At 38.2% G+C, this 22,400-nt stretch overlaps 1 protein-coding gene across 2 annotated transcripts in view; it reads left to right on the top strand.

Annotated features, from left to right (window-relative positions):
• The window catches only part of Mta3 (metastasis associated 1 family member 3), a 154,173-nt gene that overhangs the window by 77,286 nt on the left and 54,487 nt on the right, over positions 1–22,400 (top strand). For both annotated transcript variants that reach the window (XM_042675471.1, XM_042675472.1), the window contains exon 8: positions 14–113. In XM_042675471.1, the coding sequence (XP_042531405.1) occupies positions 14–113 (100 nt within the window). The remainder of the gene's footprint in view (positions 1–13; positions 114–22,400) is intronic.

The following is a 22,400-nucleotide window of genomic DNA, read 5'->3' as shown; positions in this document are numbered from 1 at the left end:
TTGGTTTATTCAGTGCTGTTGGGACATTTGCTCGTGCCCTTGACTGCAGCAGTTCAGTACGACAGCCTAGCTTGCACATGAGCGCAGCTGCAGCTTCCCGAGACATCACCTTGGTAAGATGCTTCTAAAATTTTGTGGTTATTGTTTAACTATGAAACAATATAGCAATATTGAAGATTTGAAAGCCTGGCTCTTACTCTTATTGACTAATAGATTGATTTGTATTGGTTACTTGGTAAACCAGGTTTCTGAATCACTTTTTTGGTTTGTGAGCTGAGACAAGAAGAAAAACGACTCTCCTAGGATATCTATAAAGTGGTAAAAATAAAATATTTAGAGGCATAATTCTCCATTCTGATGTTCCTGTTTTCACGTTGGGCTTGTTTTCTATCTTCCATCTAAGTAGCTGTACATTACATATTGTGATTTACAGTTTGATGAGGGAGTTTAAACTTAGGCCTCAAGGTACTCTGTCACTGAGCTTTTAACCCTGTTTCTCACTAGTTATTTTTAAGTTAGAGTCTGATTTTTCTGCCAGGAATATACCTGGACTACACTCTCCCTATTTTTAGACATCTTATAGTTGCTGGAATGACTGATATGCACTACCTCATCCAGCCATGGCTTGAGAAGGGAGTCTCATGAACTTTTTGCCTGACCTCCTTCAAATTTTAATCCCCACACCTCCCCCTCTCCCTCTTTTATGGTGCCAATCCTAGGGCTTGCTTGAACTCAGAGCCTTGGCACTATCCTTGAGCTTCTTTTGTTCAAGGCTAGCACTCTACCACTTGAGTCACATCTCTACTTCCAGCTTTTTGAGTTGTGTTTAATTGGAGGTAAGAGTTTCACAGACTTTCCTGTCCAGACTGGTTTCAAACGACAATTCTCAGATCTCAGCCTCCTGAGTAGGATTACAGTCATGACTACTGGTGCCTGGCCAGTCTTCCCATTCTTACCTATCCAAGTAGTTAGTGTTACAGGTATGAGCCACAGGTACCAGGCTGTTTTACAATCTTTATTAGCTTTTTTACAGGCGTGTGTGTGTGTGTGTGTGTGTGTGTGTGTGTGTGTGTGTGTGTGTAATATACACATCTTAAGACTTGCTGGGAAAGTGACTTAGCAGTAGAGTGTTTGCCTAGCATGCATGAAGCCCTAGCTTCTATTCCCCAGTATCACATGAACAGAAAAAGCCTGAAGTGGCTCTGTGGATCAAGTGGTAGAGTGATAGCTTTGAGTAAAAGAAGATCAGGGATAGTGACAGGCCCTGAGTTCAAGCCCCAAGACTGAAAAAAAAAAAAGGACTTGATGGAGGGCTTATTTTGTTGTCATATGTCAGTGTTTAAATTTTCAATATTTATTTTTTATTTTTATTTATGTTTTGGTCATGGGGGTTGAACTCTGGGCCTGGGTGCTGTCCCTAAGTTCTTCAGCTCAAGGCAGTACTCTACCACTTGAGATACAGTGCCACATCCGGTTTTCTGGTGGTTTATTGGAGAAAAGAGTTTCATTGCTTTTCCTGCCCAGGCTGGATTTGAACTATGATCCTCAGATCTCAGCCTCCTGAGTAGCTAGGATTACAGGTGTGAACCACTGGCCCCTGGCTAAAGTTTTTCGTGTCTATTAGAGATTCTGTTGTTTTTATTTCATGAAATTTCAGTTACTGTCTTCTAAATTTAGTTCCTTTATTTCTCTTGGTGAACAATTCAACCTTTCCTTACTCAGTTTAGTTGTCCCACTAATGCTAGGTGTAGCTTGTTCTTGGATCTGACCTTGTTTCTTACAAAAAGTAGACATGTAGATTTTCAGTTAAGCTATTTCCTGTATTTTATCTCCACATCCTTTTGTGAGGGATACAGGATGAAATGCTCATTTTGCAGTTTAGGAACAAGGTTTAGTGAGGTTATACTATGCAGTGATCAAAATTCATTACATGTAACAAAACTTTCAACTATTTTCTGATGGAATAGTGCTAAGCTTTGGTAGTTTCTGATTATTTGCCAATTTGAGAAGGGTTTCACAAAATATTACTGTAATAAAATAACTCATACTGAGGTACCTATCAACTTTATTTCTTACATTTTTCTGTGTATTTTTGTGTAATTACAGGTTATGATGAAACTATTAGTAGTCAATATTTTTTTTGAAGCCTTTTATCTCTTGTTAAAGGTTGTGATGTTTACAGGAAAAATCTTGTTCTGTCCATTGGTATGTTAATATTTTATGCAAGCATTTAGGAATTCAAAAAATAGGCTTGTGTTTTGGTTGTTTAGAAATTAAGGAGTATTTTTAACACTGAAGCAAGTGTGCTGGTAATCTTGTTTTTATGAACCTTAAAAGTACCATTTTTGTTTTATTTTATTAACCACCTACATATTTTGCCCTATTCAGAATTATTATTTCTCCAATCCTAAAATTAATGTATGCTTATTATGAAAAATTGAAAAACAGTATAGCAGCACCCAAACTTTTATTCTCATTACCAGAGCAGAATATTCTTACCAGCCTCTTTCTGTGTATCATAAACAGTAATAATAGTAAATTAAAAACAGTACAGTGGATGTTTTAGTAAAACTTGATACAAGTCTACCTCTAGAAAATGTTAGTATTCTAATTCTTCAGATTAAAATATTTAACCATTATAGTTAATGTTGAAGTCTGTAATACAGTCTTGAATACTAAGCCTCTTCCATCTGTTTTTCCTACCTTTATTACCTCTGCCTCCTATGAAGAGGTAGCTGCTACAACAAATTTGCTCTGGTTTCATTATGTGTTTATATACCCCAAAACATTTTTACACATGCTTGAATTGACTCTTAATATTTTGTCCTTTGCTTATTATTTGATACCTATTTATTTATGACCATGCGTATAATTTATCCTAGCTTACAACTGGTGTTGGAATGCTGGATCATAGAGTAATGCTCATTTAGAATTTGACCAAATTATTTGGCACACAAGAGTAGAAATTTATAGTTGCAAATGCAGTTACTAGGTGATCTGCTGGGTTTTTTTGTTTTTGATTTTGTTTTGTCGGTCATAGGGCTTGAACTCTGGGCTTGGGTGCTGTCCTCATGTTCTTCAGCTCAAGGCGAGCGCTGTGCCGCTTGAGCCACAGCACCACTTCCAGTTTTCTGAGTGGTTAATTGGAGATAAAAGTCTCACAGACTTTCTGCCCGGGCTGGCTTTGAACCGTGATCCTCAGATCTCAGCCTCCTAAGAAGCTAGGATTGCAGGTGTGAGCTACCGGTGCCAGGCAGTTTTTTTGTTTTGTTATGCTTTTGGAGAGTTTATTTTGGTGTTGAGAATGGAACCCAGACCTTTCCATACTACCAGTGTGTTCTATAGCTAAGCCACAACCCCAGCCCTGTGTTCTACATTCTTTATCGGTTTCCTTACACTTATAGTTTCAGATTTTAATGCTTACTATCCCAATGCTTTCTCATTTTTTATTCCCTGATTACTTAATGAGATTTAGCTTATTTTCATGCTTATTGGATTCAGAGTTTTCTTTTTTGTGCTTTAGAGTCTTCATGCATTCTTTACTTATACCATCATTCTATTTTTATAGTGTATTCTTTTCTTCAAATGCACAAATGCAAATGCATTGTCTCAGTTCTGGAGGCTACCAGTCTAAATTCAGGTTATTCTTGAGACCATGCTCACTGTAAGAGAGTAGAGCCTTCCTGCCTCTTTCTAGTTTCTGATACTTGGCTTGTAGCTGTGTAATCCAATCTGTGGATTTCTGCCTCTATCTTATTTTTTTCTAATGGTCTTAAAATACTGTTCATATTTTAAATGTTTATGAGTGTATTAGTATAGTGAGGAAGGCATCTAATTTTTCTCATGTGTTAATCAGCCCAGCATCTTTTATTGAGTTTGTTGTTTCTTATTTTTACTTCCCCATGAGTCATATTTCAAAATCCTAGGTTTCTCTTTTACTTTATTGATCTTTTTGTCTTGAATAAACACATTGTAATAAGTTTTTTTCATTATTTAGAGAGTATCTTATTACCAAACCCACATAAGTAAGACCTTATATAGTTAATACAGTGCATTTACCCCTGTATAAATGGAAAAAATTACATTTGTTACTAGACCAATATAGTAGCTATTAATTTCTGAACAATGTCAACACGGTAAACTGGGATACTTTTTCCAAAGTTGACAGAAAAGCTAAGGTTTCCAATCAAGTTATATATATATATAAAACTGATATATAGACATATATATATATATATATATAATAGTAGTATAGGATGTATCAGTAGCAACAACAGCTTTTCCTGGTTCTCTAGTCATCGAACAAAATTAAGAGACATCCACATATTCCATTAATAAAAAGAAAAAAAAGGTAAAAAAACAAATCATGTTGAGCGAGGTAAGCCAAGAACGAAGAGACAAACGGTACATGGTCTCCCTGATAAGTGGATGCTAAATCCAAAAGGTTAGGTGATACGACAAAACTAACAGGACTTAAGAAACAAAGAACTCCCGCTCATCTGGTTGAACCACTACTAAATATCCCCATGCTGCTGATCACAAATATGGTATATAACACGTGAACACTGTTATATATTACAGACTGTGGTAGACAATTTGCTCCAGGGAAGTTAGAATGAACTTGTGACTTTGAAATTATTTAATCACAATCAAAAAAAAAAAAAAAAAAAAAGAACCTCGGGGGAGGGAGGGAGGGGATGGTAGGGGGAAAACAATGGAGGGGGTAACAATGTTCAAGAGGAAGTGTACTCAGTACCTCACTCATGTAACTGTAACCCTCTGTATAGTAGCTTTACAATAAAAAAAAGAAAAAAAAGAAAAAAAAAATAAAGAACTTTCTAGAAAGAAAAAAAAAAACAAAACCCCAGAAAAAAATGTGAAGTTCTGTTAACTGTTGTGTACCTGGCAGCATTTTTAAAAAATTAGCTTCTCAATCATTGTAAAGAAAACATTCTCACTGTGTGATTAAGAGTCCTGTTTATCATGCCCAAGCATTATTTTTTTTTGCCTTTTACTGTCCATGTGTTTACTTGTAGATTTATAAGTACATTTTAATTTTTATAGATCGGAGAAACCATTAAACCTATGTTTATGTGGTTCTTGCTTACTTCACTTAATATTTTTTCCAGGTCTTTACATTTTCTTATGAATGGGGCAATATCATTCCTTCTGATGGAGTATAGAATTCCATTGTATATATATACACCGTATTGTCTTTATCCATTCATCTACTGAGGAGCATCAGGTTGATTCTATATCTTGATACTTCAATAAACATATTGTGCTGGTAGCTTCAGGGTGGCCTGGTTTGTGGTCAGTTGGATAAATTCCCAGGTGGGATTGCTAGGTCTTAGGTGAAGCTCTATGAAGCTCTATGTTTAGTCTTTTGTGTGTGTGTGTGTGTGTGTGTGTGTGTGTGTGTGTGTGAAAATACTGTACAGAGGGGTTACAATTACATGGGCAAGGTAAAGAGTACATTTCTTTTTTTTTTTTTGGTCCGGTCGTGGGGCCTGAACTCTAGGCCTGGGCGCTGTCCCTCAGCTCTTAAGCTCAAGGCTAGCGCTTTACCACTTGAGCCACAGTGCCACTTCCGGCTTTTTTCTTTTTTTGCTTATATGGTGCTGAGGAATCAAACCCAGGGCCTCAGGCATGCAAGGCAAGCGCTCTACCACTGAGCCATCTTCCCAGCCCCAAGAGTACATTTCTTAACAAGCATTGTTGCTTCCTCCTTTGTTTCCCCTTCCCATCCCTTCCCAACTCCTCCCCCCCCCCCACCCCCGCCCTGGCCAAAGTTGTAAAGTTTGTTTTCTGACATAATGACTTGTACATCTCATTGTTGCAATGGGTCCACCTGTATCCCTATTTAAATGATTTGTTTTTTCCCTTCCTCTCCATACATTATACCAACAAAAAATACAGTGTAATCAGGGATTATACCGGGGGGGGGGGGGGGGGGGGGGGGAACATACAAAACAACAAAGAATTCATCTTATAAATATGTTAGAAACAATCACAAGAAAGGAAAAAATTTGAAAACTTATCTTTGTGTTCATTTCACCTAACACTAACATCAACTTATCTGACCTTTTTATGTTTAGTCTTTTGAGGAATTTCCATACTGCTTTTCAGAGTGATTGACCAAGTTTATATTTCCACCAACAGAGTAGGAGTGTTCCTTTTTGGCCACATCCCCATCAGCATCTGTTACGGTTAATTTTCTTGAAAATGGCTATTCTAACTGGGGTGAGGTAGAATTTCAATGTTATTTTGATTTGCATTTCTTTTATGGCCAGAGATGTTGAACATCTCTTCGTGTGTCCATTGGCCATTCTTCTTTTGAAAAGTCTCTTTTTAGTCTTCAGCCCATTTACTAATTAGGTTGTTGTTTCTTTGAGGATTTGTTTTTGAGGGGGTTAATTTTTTGAGCTCTTAAGTATATATTAGACATGAGGCCCTTGTCTGATGCGTAACTAGTAGAGATTTTCTCCCTTTCTGTGGGCTTTCTATCTTGCTAGCTCTATCCTTTGTCATGCAGAAACTGTTCAGTTTAATGCAGTCCCATTTATCCAGTCTTTCTTTGATTTGTTGTAATTCTGGATCTTTATCTAGGAAGTTTCAACCTGTGTATAGGAGCCCTTATATTTTCCCTATCCCTTCCTGTAAAATTTTCAAGGTATCTGATCTTACTTTGAGGTCTTTGTTCCATTTGGAATTGATTCTGGTGTAGGTGATGTATACAGATTTAACTTAAGTTTTCTGCACATCTATAGCCAATTCTGTCATCACCATTTGTTAAAGAGGTTGTCTTTCTTACATCCTGTATTTTTGGCTCACTGATCAAATATTAGGTAGCTACAGGTCTGTGTGTTCATTTCTGGGTCTTGTATTCCATTGGGCCTCAGGAGGATATTATTAGGAGAGGATCACAAGGGCTCAATAGCTATGTGCATATGATCATATAAAATGATGCTTATTGAAATGAACTCCAAGAAAGGGAAACAAGAGGGTTTTTATTTTACTTTTGTGGGTTTTTTTCCTCTGCTTTCCCCTTTTGTTCCTTTTTAAAAATTTTTCTGTACCCTTTGTCTTATATGTAAGTTTATCTGATTTGGGGAGGGTAAGGGAAAGCACAGAAATGGTGGGATAAAGTATGAACTAATTAGCAGTGATACTTAATACAACTTGTGGGAGAGTGGGGTTGGGAGGGGAAAAAACTGGGAGAAAATGAGAGAAGAGGTGGCACTGTTCCAAACGAAATGTACTCATCACCTGACTTACATAACTGTAACCTTTCTGTATATCACCTTTACAATAAAAATTTAAAAAGAAAACATTCTTAAGTAACATCACTAAAAGTGTAGTAAGCTTGGATACCAGTTAAAACAAGTCTCATGTGGATTTTGTTTTAAAAACAGTTGAGATCATGTAAAACATGAGTTTTGTATACAAAGAGTGTTTTCCCTAACCATCTTTTAGTGGGTCGGTAGGGGATTTTACTGAGGCCTCCCATATGTTAAGCATGGGTTGTACCACTAAGCTACATCAGAGCCAACAAATACTTTTTCTTACCATTGTAAAACATAAGAAAAATTTCCCCTTGCCTTGCATAGATATATTGTTTATTATATAACCAATTTCTTATAGTTTAACACGCTTAGGAGATAATGGTTCTCAGGTTATAACTTGTGATGCAGCCCCTGTTATAGTCCAGCCATTTCTCATGCCCTGTGCTATGGGAGCTGAAATGAGCCTTTCCCTGAGACAATCTGGGGTGAATTTCCTGATGTTCAGAGGAATGTAAAGCACACTGGGTGAACTCCTGGTTCACGATCACTAAGCTACTCTCTGCTTCCCACTGCTGGTGAATGTGTAGGACAGCAAGTGGATTTCTTCAGAAGAGAACAATTTGAAGCTTCAATATTTGTTTCTGTCAGTGAAGCCTCTTTATGTACACACACACACACACACACACGTATGATTATTCTGACACACATCCTCTCCCCCCCATCCCCCACATATATATTTAGTTCTTTTGGGGTGGTGGTAGTGGTGCCAGTCCAAGGGCTTGAACTCAGAGCATGCGTGCTTCCCCGAGCTTTTGTGCTCAAGGCTCTACTACTTGAGCCACAGCTCCACTTCTAGATTTTTTGGTAGTAAATTGGAGATGAGAGTCTCACAGATTTTCTTGCTCAGGCTGGGAATTATATTGCCTAGTTGTCTTGAATTAATACTACTACTACTTTTCTTTTTTCTTTTCCTTCTACTCCTCTTCCTCTCCTCCTCCTCCTCCTCCTCCTCCTCCTCCTCCTCCTCTTCCTCTTCCTCCTCCTCCTCCCTCCTTCCTCCTTCTCCTTTTTCTTCCTTTTTTTAAAAAATTTATTGTAAAGATGCTGTACAGAGGAGTTACAGTTGCATGAGTAAGGCAACGAGTACATTACTTGTCAATCATTGTTACCCCTTCCCTTGTTGTCCCACTATCCCTTCCCCCCAATTCCTCCCCACCCCAGCCTACAACCTCCCCGCCCCCCCCCCCCAAGTTGTAAAGTTCATTTCCAATATACTGTCCTGAGTGTATGGTTGCAATAAGTCATCCTGTGTCCTTGTTTTAGCATTTTGTTATTCTCCTTCCCTTCCCCAGATTAGACAAATGTATATACAAGATGCAGGGTACCAAAATCAAGTAGAGTGACAGCAGGGGATATGCCATAGGGGGAAGAACATACAAAGGAAACCAAAAAAAAAAAAAATCACATAGTACATTTAAAACAATAACAACGAAGACAGACCTCTTCTTCCTCCTCCTCCTCTTTTTCTTCTTTTTCTTCTTCCTTCTCCCTACCTCCTCTCCCCCTCCCTCTCCTTTCTCCTCCTTCTCTTCCTCTTTCTTTTTCCTCTTCCTCTTTCTCCCCCTCCCCCCTCTCTCCTCTCCCTTTTCCTTCCTTCTTCCTCATCCTCTTCCTCCTCATCTTCCTCTCCCTCTTCTTCTCGTTCTTCTTGCTTGAATTCAGGATCTGGGATCTGGGCACTGTCCGTGAGCTTCTTTTTGCTTAAGGCTAGCACTCTGCCACTTGAGCCACAGCTGTACTTCTGGCTCTTTTTTTTTTTCCCCTCAGTCATGGGGCTTGAACTCGGCCTGGGCGCTGTCCCTTAGCTCTTCAGTTTAAGGCTAGCGCTCTACCACTTGAGCCACAGTGCCACTTCTGGCTTTTTTTCTGCTTATGTGGTGCTGAGGAATCGAACCCAGGGCCTCATGAACACAAGGCAAGCACTATACCACTGAGCCACTTTCCCAGCCCCAATACTTCCCTTTCTATGTTCCTTCTAGGAAGGCACCTTCCTATTTCTCAGTGTTTCATCTCATCTGTTTTGTTTCTTTGGTGTTCAGTAATGTGAAGGTCAATTTTGTATTCCACACATAATCTTAAATTATTTAATTTTGTAATAATTTGTTAAGCTGAAGAAGACAGAGACACAGGCAATTGTGTGTTGTCACTTCCTTATGCATATATGTATGTATTTTGTGGGTTGTTGCTTTGAATAGCCACTTCCAGTTTTCTGGTGGTTAATTGGAGATAAGAGTCTCACTGACTTTCCTGCCTGAGCTGGCTTTGAGTCTCGATCCTCAGATCTCAGCCTCCTGAGTAGCTAGGATTACAGGCGTGAGCCATTGATCCTTTGGATCCATTCTTGATTCCTGATGAGGCATTGTGTTTACTCCACCAGATTTCTTTTTATACTCACAAGCTGCTTTATACTAAAATGATTTGGGGTAAGACCATTGTCTTTCAATGATAAGGCAGTTATTGAAGAGGTAAATGTTTCCTTTCGTCGGTTCCATCTAAGTGTCTTTGCTTCCTATTTGAACTGTTCTCTGGTCAGCTTTACTTGAACTCTTAGTATCCAGGGCATTTTCATAAAAGTGAGCAGGTGTGGTTGAAAATTGATTAAACTGAAATAGTGAGTTCAGTAGATTGCTTACCAGAAAGAACTTGTGAGCGATTGAAAGATTATTTTATGTCATTAAATAGAAATAGTTTTATCATTTGGAGAGTCATTTTCTTTTCTTTTTGTGTTTACATTTTTATTCTGATGACGTTAGTACTGTTAGGTTTTTAAAAAGAGGTGGCCGAGTAAGAACAGCAGCACGCACATAGTATTCAGGTAAGGAGTAGGTTGATTCATCGTTCTGGCTGGTACCAGGCCATCTTGGTCCTCCACGAGGTGGGGAAAGGCCTGGGAAAGAGAGCTGGGAGAGCTGGGAAAGAGAGAAAAAAGAGCTAGAAAAGAGAGAGCAGAGAGAGCTAGAAAAGAGCAGCGAGGGCGTCTGGGCCTGTGCTAGGCCTTATGTAGGGTTTGGGCGGAGAAGTGTGTGGGTGGCCACATCAAATTCAGATGTGACCTCTTCCAGGTGTCCCAGTTACCTAGGTAACGCAGGTACTGGGTGGAGACTTTGCTGAGAGGAGGGTGGAGTCTGCTGGCCATCCAGGAGCGGACCTTACAAATACCTTTCTGGCTCTAAGGGCCTCCAATAGCAAAGGGATAGGCCATGGTTGAGGCACGGCAGGAAGCTTTTCATGGGTGATGTTGCATTGGCTTTTACTAAAAGAGTTCTAGCATGATTTTAGCATTTTGACTCTAACATTTGTTGGTCCACAACACCTTATGCCTCTTGTCATATCACCAGTAATATTTTGGGAGCAAGTAATTTGCATATTACTTGTTCTAAATTCATTTTGAGGTCTCTTATGAGTATAGCTGAACTGCAGATGTCAAATACTACTAATATAAGATTTATAATCATTAAAAATATTGAAGCTTTTGAGGCTTCATAGAGTTCACCCTTTTAAATTAAAATACAAAGTATATTTTTGTATGTATGCAATGAGAGAAAAATCAATTTTCAATACCACCTTAACTCCCTACCCTCTAGTCTGCAGGATCAAAATTCAAGGGAAGAGAATCATGAAGAAATTAGTAAGTAGGATAATCATACCTTGCTCAGTGACAAGATTAGACCCTGGAAAATCTGGTGTTAAGCCATTTTGTCATTGTGTGGACATCATAGACTATACTTAGACAAATAGGAAGTCTGATTTCACTGGGAAACATATAATTCTGGGACCACTGTTATCATATGGCATGTGTGCATTGGCTGAGAAATCATTGTGCTGTGTCTGATTGTTACTACTTGTGGTATTGACCAAGACAAAGCCTGGCCCCAGGTCCTGAGGAGCAGACCTAGGCTAAACTAGACAGGACTAGAAATCTAGGTTTCTTAATGGCAAGTTTGATTCTGAGAAAGGTCAGACTGCGTTGATTTAGTACATTGGAAATCACATACTGGAACATCTGTAATTCCTATATTCAGTCTTTTAAAAATATAACTCTAATTTTACTATCTCCTTCCTTACGTTCTTTTACTTGCATTTAGGATAAAAACCCAGACTACAGTTCATAGGTCTACAGTGTTTATATGGTCTCTCTCCACCCCTTGGCTCATACACTATCCCTTAGACTCAAGCTAGGCTGTCTCCTTCTTCTGATCTCATAGTCTGCATCATCCTATAAGACCTTCGTGTATTCTTTATTGATTATCTCTCAACCCCTGCTAGTAATTCTGTTTTTCTAAGTCTTTGATAATCCATCTGACTATGGCAAGTCATTCTGTGTGCTTAAGTAAAGAACCATATACTTTCCTACTTGCTATCATTTTGTGATTATCTGCTTCATGTCTTCCTTTCCTTACCCACATAACAGCTTGTGACATCATTAGTTTAGTGACTGTTGAACTAGTGAACTAGTGAACTATTAAAACCCTCAGCATCAAACATAGTGCATAGCACTTAGAAATGTTCACTAAATATTTGGGACTAAATTAGTTTATTTCTGAGATACAGGTTCTTCTTTTCTTACTGTTTTTGTTTTGCTGTTACACGGGTGGTACTTTGGGCTTCATGATTGCTAGGCAGGCCCTCTACTGCTAAGCTACTCTTGCAGCCCTTTTAGGCACAGTTTATTTTTGAGAGAGGATATTGCTTCCTGTCCTGGCATCTGCGCAGTCCACCTATTGATGCTATCAAACAGTTGTGTACCACTGTGTTCTACTATGGGTCAAGAAGGGATTTCATGAACTACTTCTTCTTCTTCTTCTTCTGCTTCTTCTTCTTCTGCTTCTTCTTCTGCTTCTGCTTCTGCTTCTTCTGCTTCTTCTGCTTCTGCTTCTGCTTCTTCTGCTTCTGCTTCTGCTTCTTCTGCTTCTTCTTCTTCTTCTGCTTCTGCTGCTGCTTCTGCTGCTGCTTCTGCTGCTTCTGCTTCTGCTTCTTCTGCTGCTGCTTCTGCTTCTGCTTCTTCTTCTTTCTTCTTCTTCTTCTTCTTCTTCTTCTTCTTCTTCTTCTTCTTCTTCTTCTTCTTCTTCTTCTTCTTCTTCTTCTTCTTCTTCTTCTTCTTCTTCTTCTTCTTCTTCTTCTTCTTCTTCTTCTTCTTCTTCTTCTTCTTCTTCTTCTTCTTCTTCCTCTTCCTCCTCTTCCTCCTCTTCCTCTTCCTCTTCCTCTTCTTCCTCTTCTTCCTCCTCTTCTTCCTCCTCTTCTTCCTCCTCTTCTTCCTCTTCTTCTTCCTCTTCTTCTTCCTCCTCCTCTTCTTCTTCTTCTTCTTCTTCTTCTTCTTCTTCTTCTTCTTCTTCTTCTTCTTCTTCGTCTTCTTCGTCTTCTTCGTCTTCTTCTTCTCCTCCTTCTTCCTCCTCCTTCCTCCTCCTTCCTCCTTCTTCCTCCTCCTCCTCCTCCTCCTTCTTCTCCTTCTTCTTCCTTCTTCTTCCTCCTCCTCCTCCTTCTTCTCCTTCTTCTTCCTTCTTCTTCCTTCTTCTTCCTCCTCCTCCTCCTCCTCCTTCTTCTTCCTTCTTCTTCCTTCTTCTTCTTCTTCTTCTTCTTCTTCCTTCTTCTTCTTCTTCTTCTTCTTCCTCCTCCTCCTCCTCCGCCTCCGCCTCCGCCTCCCCCTCCTCCTCCTCCTCCTCCTCCTCCTCCTCCTCCTCCTTCTCCTCCTCCTCCTCCTTCCTTCTTCTTCCTTCTTCTTCCTTCTTCTTCCTTCTTCTTCTTCTTCTGCCTAGGCGGTCCCTAAATTGCAATCTTTCTGATCTCATCCTCCCAAGTAGCTAAGATTACAGTTATGAGTCACTAGAACCCTTTTGAGACACAGGTTTTTATTAAAATATATCATTGGAGTATATTGGCTCCACAACTTTGTTTTACTAGTTTAGTAATTGGCTACAGTCCAAACCAAGGTCTCATACATACTCAACATTCTACCTGAGCCACAGCCCCTACCCTTACTTTAGTAAATCTTTTATCATCAGTATCACAACACTAAGAATGATGCATATATGTTTTATTGTGGTGGTTTTATATACTTAGGAAAGTGCTCTATCCCAGAGCCACATCTCCAGCCCAGAGTTATATGCATTTGAATCTGATTTTGTTGTTAATGTTGAGCATCATGATTTGAAAATCTATATAATGCAAAGTGCTCCAAAATCTGATGTGACTCTAAAAGTAGAAATCCTATACCATGAAACTTGTGAAACTGTCTCATGAACAAAATTGTTAAAAGTATTATATAAAATTACCTTCAAGCCTTTTAAGATACAAATTTTAAACATAAATGCATTTTGTTTTTAGACTTGGGTCCCATAACCAAGAAAATGTGATTTTATGTGTGTGTGTGTGTATAATTTTTAAAAATAAAAATCCTTAGCCCACATTAGTGGTTTACACCTATAATCCCATCTACTCAGAAGTCTAAGATCTGGAGGTGTGTAGTTTGAAGCCAACCCAAGCAGAAAAATTAATGAGCCTTGATCTCAAAAATAACCAGCAAAAGCTAGGGTGGTAGTGTGGCTTAGGTAGTAATGCACCTGCAAGCCACAGCAAGATAAGCCAAAATGTAAGGCCCTGGGTTCAAACCCTGCTACTGGAAAAAAAAATCATAATCTAAAACAGTTTTAACCACTTCTGATACTGGTACTTAACCTGTAATGCCTAAACTGTACACATCTGAAGTATGAGCTGTAGATTTAAGTATGAAACTCTAAATAAAAATTTGTAATAAGATACACTTAACATAAAATATACTATTTTAATTACTTTAAATTAGTTCTTTGCTATTAGGCAGAGCATGTTGTTGTGTAATCACCACAAGCATTCATCTCTAGAACTACACCTTCTCAAACTGAACTCTAATTAAACTTTAATTAATTCTGCCCTCCCCCCTCCCATTCCTGCCTGCAGCCCTGGCAGTTGCCATTCTACTGTTTCTACAGATTTTTTATTCTAGTATCTCATGTAAGTGGATCCCCTTAGCATTTATCCTTCTGTCGTTGGCTTTGTTAAAATTGTTGTACCACATATCAGAATTTCCTCCTTTCTTTTTTAATGCTGAATAGTGGTTCATTGTATATATGTGTCATCTGTCAATGAGCACTTGAGTTACTTCTATCTTTGGCTATAATTTGTAATGTTACTGTGAACAAAGATGTACAAATGGATATGATTTTGTGATTACATAATTTTTATTTTCCTGTAGATCTGTAGCTTACAATTCATATAGCCTTGTGCAGTTTACTTCGTCTATGAGTGTCTAGTTTCCTCATCTACTATGTTGTGGCTGACCAAGTTGGTGGGAAGACAACTGATTCACTTGACAGTTTATACATCTTCATTTAAGATAGTGTACACAAACATCATCAAGTAAGCCAAAAGGCTCTTGAGACCCCCCATACTGAGAGAAAAAGCAGGTAATAACCCCAGGCCCTGAATAAGACTTCAGCAACCTATTTTCAGGTTCTGTACAATTGTGCCTCTCAGTTCCTATGTAACATCAAATTGAGAATAAAGTGAAATAAAACTTGCAAGGATTTAGAGCAGTGTCTGGCATAGCATCAGTCAATGAATGTAGTTGTTATTGTTGAGAAAGTTCATAACAAGGATGCATTTGTCTTTTTTTTTAACCTAATCTTTGTGGAATCTTTATTATTATCTAAAATGTTGTTTGTTAATGCCAGAATTAGTATCCTTAAAACATATTACTAAGTTTAAATAAGTTTGATAATGCCTTTTAATATAATTGTTACAAAGAAGTTACTGTAGGATTTAAGGTGATTGAGTAAAAGTGTTTCCTTTGAGATGACAATTTTTCTCTTGAAATAAGCCATACTAGGTACAAAAAAAAAAATCGATCAAGAATAACTTATGGCAGAGTGCTTGTAAAATTTTGCTATGTCTTAAGGTTCAACTCTAAGCTACTGGAAAAAAAAGATTTCAGAAAAAAGTTTTCCTGAGAAATTGATTATTTCATCAATACTATATTAGTCAGCTGTTGACTCTTTGTAGAAAGTTAGCCATTAATCATGCACTTATTCTTTATTTGTGAGTCCTGCTGAAAGTGTACACGTCATTTAAGGCCTTAAGGGTACTTGGAATTTGAGGACAGCTAACTTTTGAGTGGCATTTAAGATATCAACTTACATCAGAAATGTGGCCCCCAAAATGAGCAATATGATATTGATAAATTAAGAATTCCTGTAAATTCAGCTAAAACTTACTATACTATTCATATTTCCAAATTGTAGATTAGAATTAGTACTAGTGGATTACCAATTGAATAGTAAGTATGGAATAGAAGTTTTCCTTCTGCTAAATGCACCTTTAAGGCAATGGTGTTCTATGCTAGGCACACTTCTTGTCTGCTGACCTATTACAGATGACTACTCTAGTCCTCCTCAGAGAGTTGTTTGTATGTGTAATGGGCTGTTTGTCCATATTTTAAAAAAAATTTAAGGGGGGAGTGACACTGTTCAAAAGGAAATTACTCATTATCTGATTAATGTAACTGTAACACCATATTTACAATACAATTTTAAAAATAAAAAAATAACACACAGGACAGCATATTGGAAATGAACTTTACAACTTCAGTGGGAGGGGGTGGGGTGGGGGAGGAGGGAAGGGATAGTGGGACAACAACAAGGGAAGGGGTAACAGTGATTGACAAGTAATGGACTCATTGCCTTACTCACGTAACTGTAACTCCTCGGTACAGCATCTTTACAATCAAATTTAAAGAAATAATAAAAAGAGGCAAAAATTAAATGTAAGTCAGTATCTGTTTGGGGGCAATACCGCCTTTCTTTATATACTACTTTTTCTTCCATAAATTCAACACTAGTATAGATAGGAAGGAATCCTTAGAAAGTCACTATATTTGAACTTGAGAAAAATGTAATGAAGGGCTGGGAAGGTGGCTTAGTGGTAAAGTGCTTGCCTTGCATGCCTGAGGCCCTGGGTTTGATTCCTCAGCACCACATAAGCAAAAAAAAAAAAGCTGGAAGTGGTGCTGTGGCTCAAGTGGTAGAGCGCTAGCCTTGAGCTGAAGAGCGCTAGCCTTGAGCTAAAGAGCTGAGGGACAGTGCCCAGGCCCAAAGTTCAGGCCCACAACCGGATCCCCCCCCCCAAAAAAATGTAATGAAAATTGTTTAAAAACTTTGTCTTTACAAATGAATGTTCAAGAAAGCTTGTGATAAGCCAGGTGCTGGTGGCTCACACCTATAATCCTAGCTACTCAGGAGGCTGAAATCTGGGGATTATGGTTCAAAGCCAGCCCAGGCAGGAAAGTCTATGACACTCTTATTTCCAATTACAGAAAAAAAAACAATATGGCACTGTGGCTCAAAGTGGTAAAGTACTAGCTTTGAGCAAAAAGAGTCCAGGGTCAGCATCCAGGTCTAGAGTTCAAGCCCCACAACTGACAAAAAATAAATAAAAACAACAACTGGAAATAGAGCTGTGACTTAAGTGGTAGAGTTAGCCTTGAGTGAAAAAGCTCAGGGATAGCAACCAAACCCAGAGTTCAAGTCCCAGGATGGGGAAGGAAAAGGAGGGGGAGGGGAAGCTTTGTACATTTTGTTTTATTATTTTTTTCTCTATTGTTTAGGGATTAAAAAGAAAATTGAATGTAAAGGTCGAATTGTGTTTTATTTGCAGTTCCAGAATCAAGTGACAAATCTTTATATAAAATAGAATAAAATAGATGTGTAGAGGAAATTGGCTTTATCAGTAGTGAAGGTAAATATAGCAGAAACCAGGAAGAAGAAGTAGATTTGGGTTAGTCATGATGGTATATATCTATAATCCCACCTATTTGGGAGGTGGCAATCAAGAAAATTGAGGTTTGAGAACAGCCTCGGTAAGAAATTAGTGAAGTGCCCCCATCTAAAGAAGAAAGCCAGGTGTAGTGGTGAGTAGTACCTGTCATCAGCCTATGACAGAGGTCCAAATGGCAAGAATGTAGTCCAGGCCTAGACAAAAGCTTGAAATCCTATCCTAAAGCAAAAAAAAAAAAAAAAGGACTGGAATCATGGCTCAATTGGTATTAAACATAGGGCTCAGTATTCAGCCTGCCCACCTGACCCCACCCTCTGCCCCAGTACTCCACCATCACCATCACCTTAAAAAAGAAGTACATTATTCATTTAAAAGCTATGTTCCCTGTTGGATTAAAAAAATTCCAAATTGGGCCTTGCTGATTGTTAGTGTGCATTTCTTGTTAAGTTTGATTGTGTGGCACTTAGCAGAGGTGGTATACTCTGATTTGTTGGTGTCTAGTGTAGGAGCTTAGTTCAAAATACAAAATGGCCTCCCATAACTTCACTGTACTATTTCCCAAGTTTGAGAGTTAAGTTTCAAAATGATGTCCCCTACTGTTCAACATTTGAAAAGTTGTTTGAAAAGAATAACTATTATTTCCTGTATTACCACAGGACACTTGTCACAGATTCAGGCAATTAACATTGTTATCATAGTTTAAAGTTGCTTAGTTTATTAATTGTCCCGGTAATAATACTCTTTAGAGCAAAAGGAAAAAAACAGACAAAGTTCTGGGCCAAGATCTTCTTGCAAATAGCTTATACTATTTAGTTGTCTTCATAATCTCCTTTACAAAGAGAGTTGATGAGCATGGCATTTTATCATACCTTTCTTTTCATTAGGTTTCTAAAATAATTTTTAAAATAATTTTAAAATTTTTAAAAAATAATTTTAAAATGACTATTTTCTTTATCATATGTTTTCTATTTACTTTGTTTTCTTTATTTTCTTCCATCTACTTTTTCTTCTCTCCCCACTCCCAAGCTTTTGTGCTTAATGCTAGCACTCTACCACTTATGCCACAGCTTCATTTCTGGCTCTTTGCCCTGACTCACTTCAAACCTCAATCCTCAGATCTCAGCTTCCTGGAGTAGCTAGGATTAAAGTCATGAGGCACCACTGCCCGAATAACCATGTACTTGTTTTTTTGTTTTTGTTTTTTTCTTGCCAGCCCTGGGTCTTAACCTCAGGACCTGGGTTCTATACCTGAGTCTCTTTGTACTCAAGGCTAGTACTGTACCACTCAAGCCACAGTGCCACTTCAGGTTTTTGAGTGGTTAATTGGAGATAAGAGTTTCATGGAGACTTTTCTGGGCAGACTGGCTTTGAACCTTGATCCTCAGATCTCTTGAGTAGCTTGGATTACACATAAGCCACCAGTGCCTAGCTATCTATTTTTATTTTAGGGTTACTCCTTTAACAGCCTTTTCCCAGCTTGTAAAAAACTATTCTTTTTAAACCAACTCAATTTGGCTTGTCTTCTTTTGTGTTATAAACATTTTAGATTGTAAATGTCTCCCTACCAAGTTGACTGTACCCCATTCATTTGTTTTTATTAGCTTATATTAGTTATACAGAAAGGGATTTCATTTGGTACATTTCCATGCATGTTTACAATGTATTCTAGACAATCTAACCCTCTTTATCATTCCCCCTTCTTCCCCAAAACAATTGCAATAGGTTTCATTCTCTTTTCATAATATAATCTATTTCAACCATATTTAACCTTTTCATCCCTCTTGTTAACCAGCCCCTTCCCACCAGTCCTCAACCAGTAGACTGAGCCTGTTTCTCCTTCCTTGTCTTCCCATGTACCTTGCAATTTATTTTGATATATAATATTTTCACAGTCATTTCTAAGTATCTCCTAGTTTGCTATATAACTTTTTCTTTGAACTGCGAGCTTATTCCCATAGAAATAACGTTCATAAATGTGAATTATGAGGAAAGGTTGTAGAGTTATATGTGCTCTCGATTCTTTTCATGCATTGCAGTATCTTTAGTACTTGAAATATGATTCTTCTCAGTGTTTTGTTCTCATTGAAGCAAAATTAAAGTGAATGGTATTTCTTTTTTAATTATAAAATGTTTTCCTTGATCATAGTTGGAAGTTTATTCATGAATTTATATTCACCTTCTGCTCTGAAAAACATTTATTTACATTTAGAACTTTTTAGATAGATTATTTCAAATGTTCTCGGTTGTGCTAGAGTTACAAATATAATGTTTTTGTAAAATTGTCCTTAAGTAAATCAGTGGTTACTATTGAATGTATGTATATATTTATCAGCTTTTGTCACAGTAGTACTATGCAAGACAGGTTGGGTTCCCTGGAAAGCAGATCATGAAAGAAATTTATGAAGTTCCTTTGGGATCAATGCACTTAGAAGACAAGAAAAGAAAAGGAAAAAAAAGATTTTGGGGGTTGGAGGCATGGGTCAAGTGGTAGAGCTCTAGACAATGAGTAAAAGCATCAGATATCAAGTTGGAGTTCCAGTCTTGGACCCCTACCCCTAAAAAATGCGTGGAAGAGAAGAGGAGGCAGGAGTGGACAACAGGAAAAGTGCATTGGGATGCAGTCTGAATAAAACCCTCAGCTGACTCCAAATATATGCCAAGAATTGCTCAAATCAGGACCTTTACATCCCTGCCACATTGAGTGTCAGCTGCTCCAGATCTCCAGATGGAAATATGCCCTTGGGTGATGAATCTCTCTTAAATTGAGAAAATTACATAGGAAACCAAGAGATGAGGGTTGTCTGCACAATGCACTTCTAGAAACTGGATGAGTACATTTTTTATTCTCAAAAGGGAAAGAAAAGCATACTGCCCCAAAGTGCAGTAGCTCATAACAATAAACATTAATTTCATTACTAATCTATAGATTGTCTATGATTCGGATAAATTAGACTGGTCTAAGGAAGGGGCCAAATATATCTGCCTCATGTATTTCTCATCCTGTGTGGGTAAAAGTCAGCAGCAGAAGAAGGCAAAGCCTTGTGTACAAGCACATGCAGGCCTTTGTTATGTCACCTATATTAACATGGTCAAGCACAACATGAGTGGAGCAGAAGAATAGCCCCTATAGATATCCCAGGGGAGGAAGGGAGTAGTTGCTGGGCAACAATCTAATTTACCATATTGTGATTCTAGTTAATGAACAAAAGATGAGAATCCTATTGCCAAGTTTTCCTTGTCATTCTCCCTCCTAAAATACTTCTATTTGTCATCCCCATCTGTTATGAATGAGATGAAACATGACAACACCTTCACCACTTTCTGGCAGAAAGAACAGCTTGTGCTGAGTTATGTTTTGTTTTTGTTTTTTTTTTAAATATAGATTTGAATGGATCTTGCAATGTGTATATGTATCTCTATTGAAAAGATGGTATCTTTTGCTGAATATTATCTGAAGGGAAGTTAGGGTTATACTTTTAAAATTTATTATTATTATTATTGTATGCTGGTACTGGGACTTGAACAGGGCCTGGGCACCGTTCCTCAGCTTTCTCACTCAAAGCTAGCACTCTACCACTTAAGCCATAGCTCTTCTTCTGTTTTTTTTTTTTTTGCTGGTTAATTGGAGATGAGTCTCACATACTTTCCAACCCTGGCTGGCTTCAAACCATTGTCCTCAGATCTCAACTTCCTGATCAGCTAGGGTTACAGGCATGAACCACTAGCACTCAACTGAAATTTATTTTCTTATTTTATTTTATTTATTTATTTATTTTGTCGGTCGTGGGGCTTGAACTCTGGGCCTGGGCGCTGTCCCTTAGCTCTTCAGCTCAAGGCGAGTGCTCTACCACTTGAGCTACAGCACCACTTCCGGTTTTCTGGTGGTTTATTGGAGATAGAAGTCTCATGGTCTCTCCTGCCCGGGCTGGCTTTGAACCGCGATCCTCAGATCTCAGTCTCCTGAATAGCTAGGATTACAGGCATGAGCCACCAGCGCCCGGCTATTTTCTTATTTTAAATTGAGGTATACAGAGAGTGTTGTATATGGAGTGCTAAACTTTGATGCACACTGGCTAAATCTTTCCATAAACATACATCCATGTAACCATAACCAGGTTGAGCTAAAGATTCCTTTCATGCCCTTCCTAGTTAGTACTTTAACTTTGAATGCCATTAGTTATTTATTTTCTCAAATTTCCCTATCTCTTTACATTTTTATTCTCTTGGTGATAAACTATGTCATTGGTTATATGGCAGATTTTTGTGCCCTTTCATTTTTCCTCACTTAGCCTTATTTTCTTTATTTGATAGAAACTATGCTCAGGTTTTGCTTAGAGTTCTAAAGAATAGAGTATATATAAAATCTATTCACGAAAAAAACTTCTGTGTCATCAGAAAGGTGACACTAATATGCATTTCTAGCAAATAATGTGATCCTGTTTCTTTTGTGAAATTGATTGATTTTTAACAGAATTAGAGCTGTCCCCTAGAAATAACACAGTGCATATGGCTGGGGTGTTTTCTGTTCATACTGGCAGTATGCAGTCTTTTGTGGGCTATGATTTATTTCTTTTTAAAATTATTTTGTCCTGATAATAGGTCTTGAACTCAGGCTAGCTTTCCCTCTGGAGTCACACTTCCAGTTCCTTTTTTTTTTTTCTTCTGGTCCTGGGACCTGAACTCTGGGCTTAAGCACTGTCTGTAAGCTTTTGTGCTCAATGCTAGTGCTCTACCACTTGGGCCACTTATGGCTTTTTGTGTTTAATTGGAGATAAAGAGTCTCACAGATTTTCCTGCCTAGGCTGGCTTCAAACTTTGATCCTCAGATCTCAGCTTCCTGAGTAGCAAGGATTACAGATAAGCACCCAGCTGCTTCTTCTTCTTCTTCTTCTTTTTTTTTTGGTCTAGTCTTTCTTGTGCTGCCTAAGCTGATCTTGTATTCATGGGCTCACCTTAGTGCATCATTGTGCCTTGAATAGCCTGTGGTTTCAGTGTGAGCTTTGGAGACTTCTGGTAGTTTGTTTTAAATCACCTGTGTAAGACACATTTACTTCTGTGACTTTTAGTTTCAGAACACCATTTTTTTATAAAACTTACTTTGTCTCAAATTTCAGCATCACATTTAATATGTATACTTTTTTGGAGGAGCTGCTGCAGATCGGACCTTGTACAAATTTGCCTTGTGCAAACCAAGCAAGTTCTCTGTCACTGAGCTACCCCCTAGCCATTATGCAATTATTGGCTTTTGGATAC

This window comes from Dipodomys spectabilis, unplaced genomic scaffold, assembly GCF_019054845.1.
Source record: "Dipodomys spectabilis isolate Male_0828 unplaced genomic scaffold, ASM1905484v1 ptg000026l, whole genome shotgun sequence".
Taxonomy (NCBI): Eukaryota; Metazoa; Chordata; class Mammalia; order Rodentia; family Heteromyidae; genus Dipodomys; species Dipodomys spectabilis.
The sequence above is the reverse complement of the archived record's forward strand: the minus strand, read 5'-3'. Positions and strand labels throughout refer to the sequence as shown.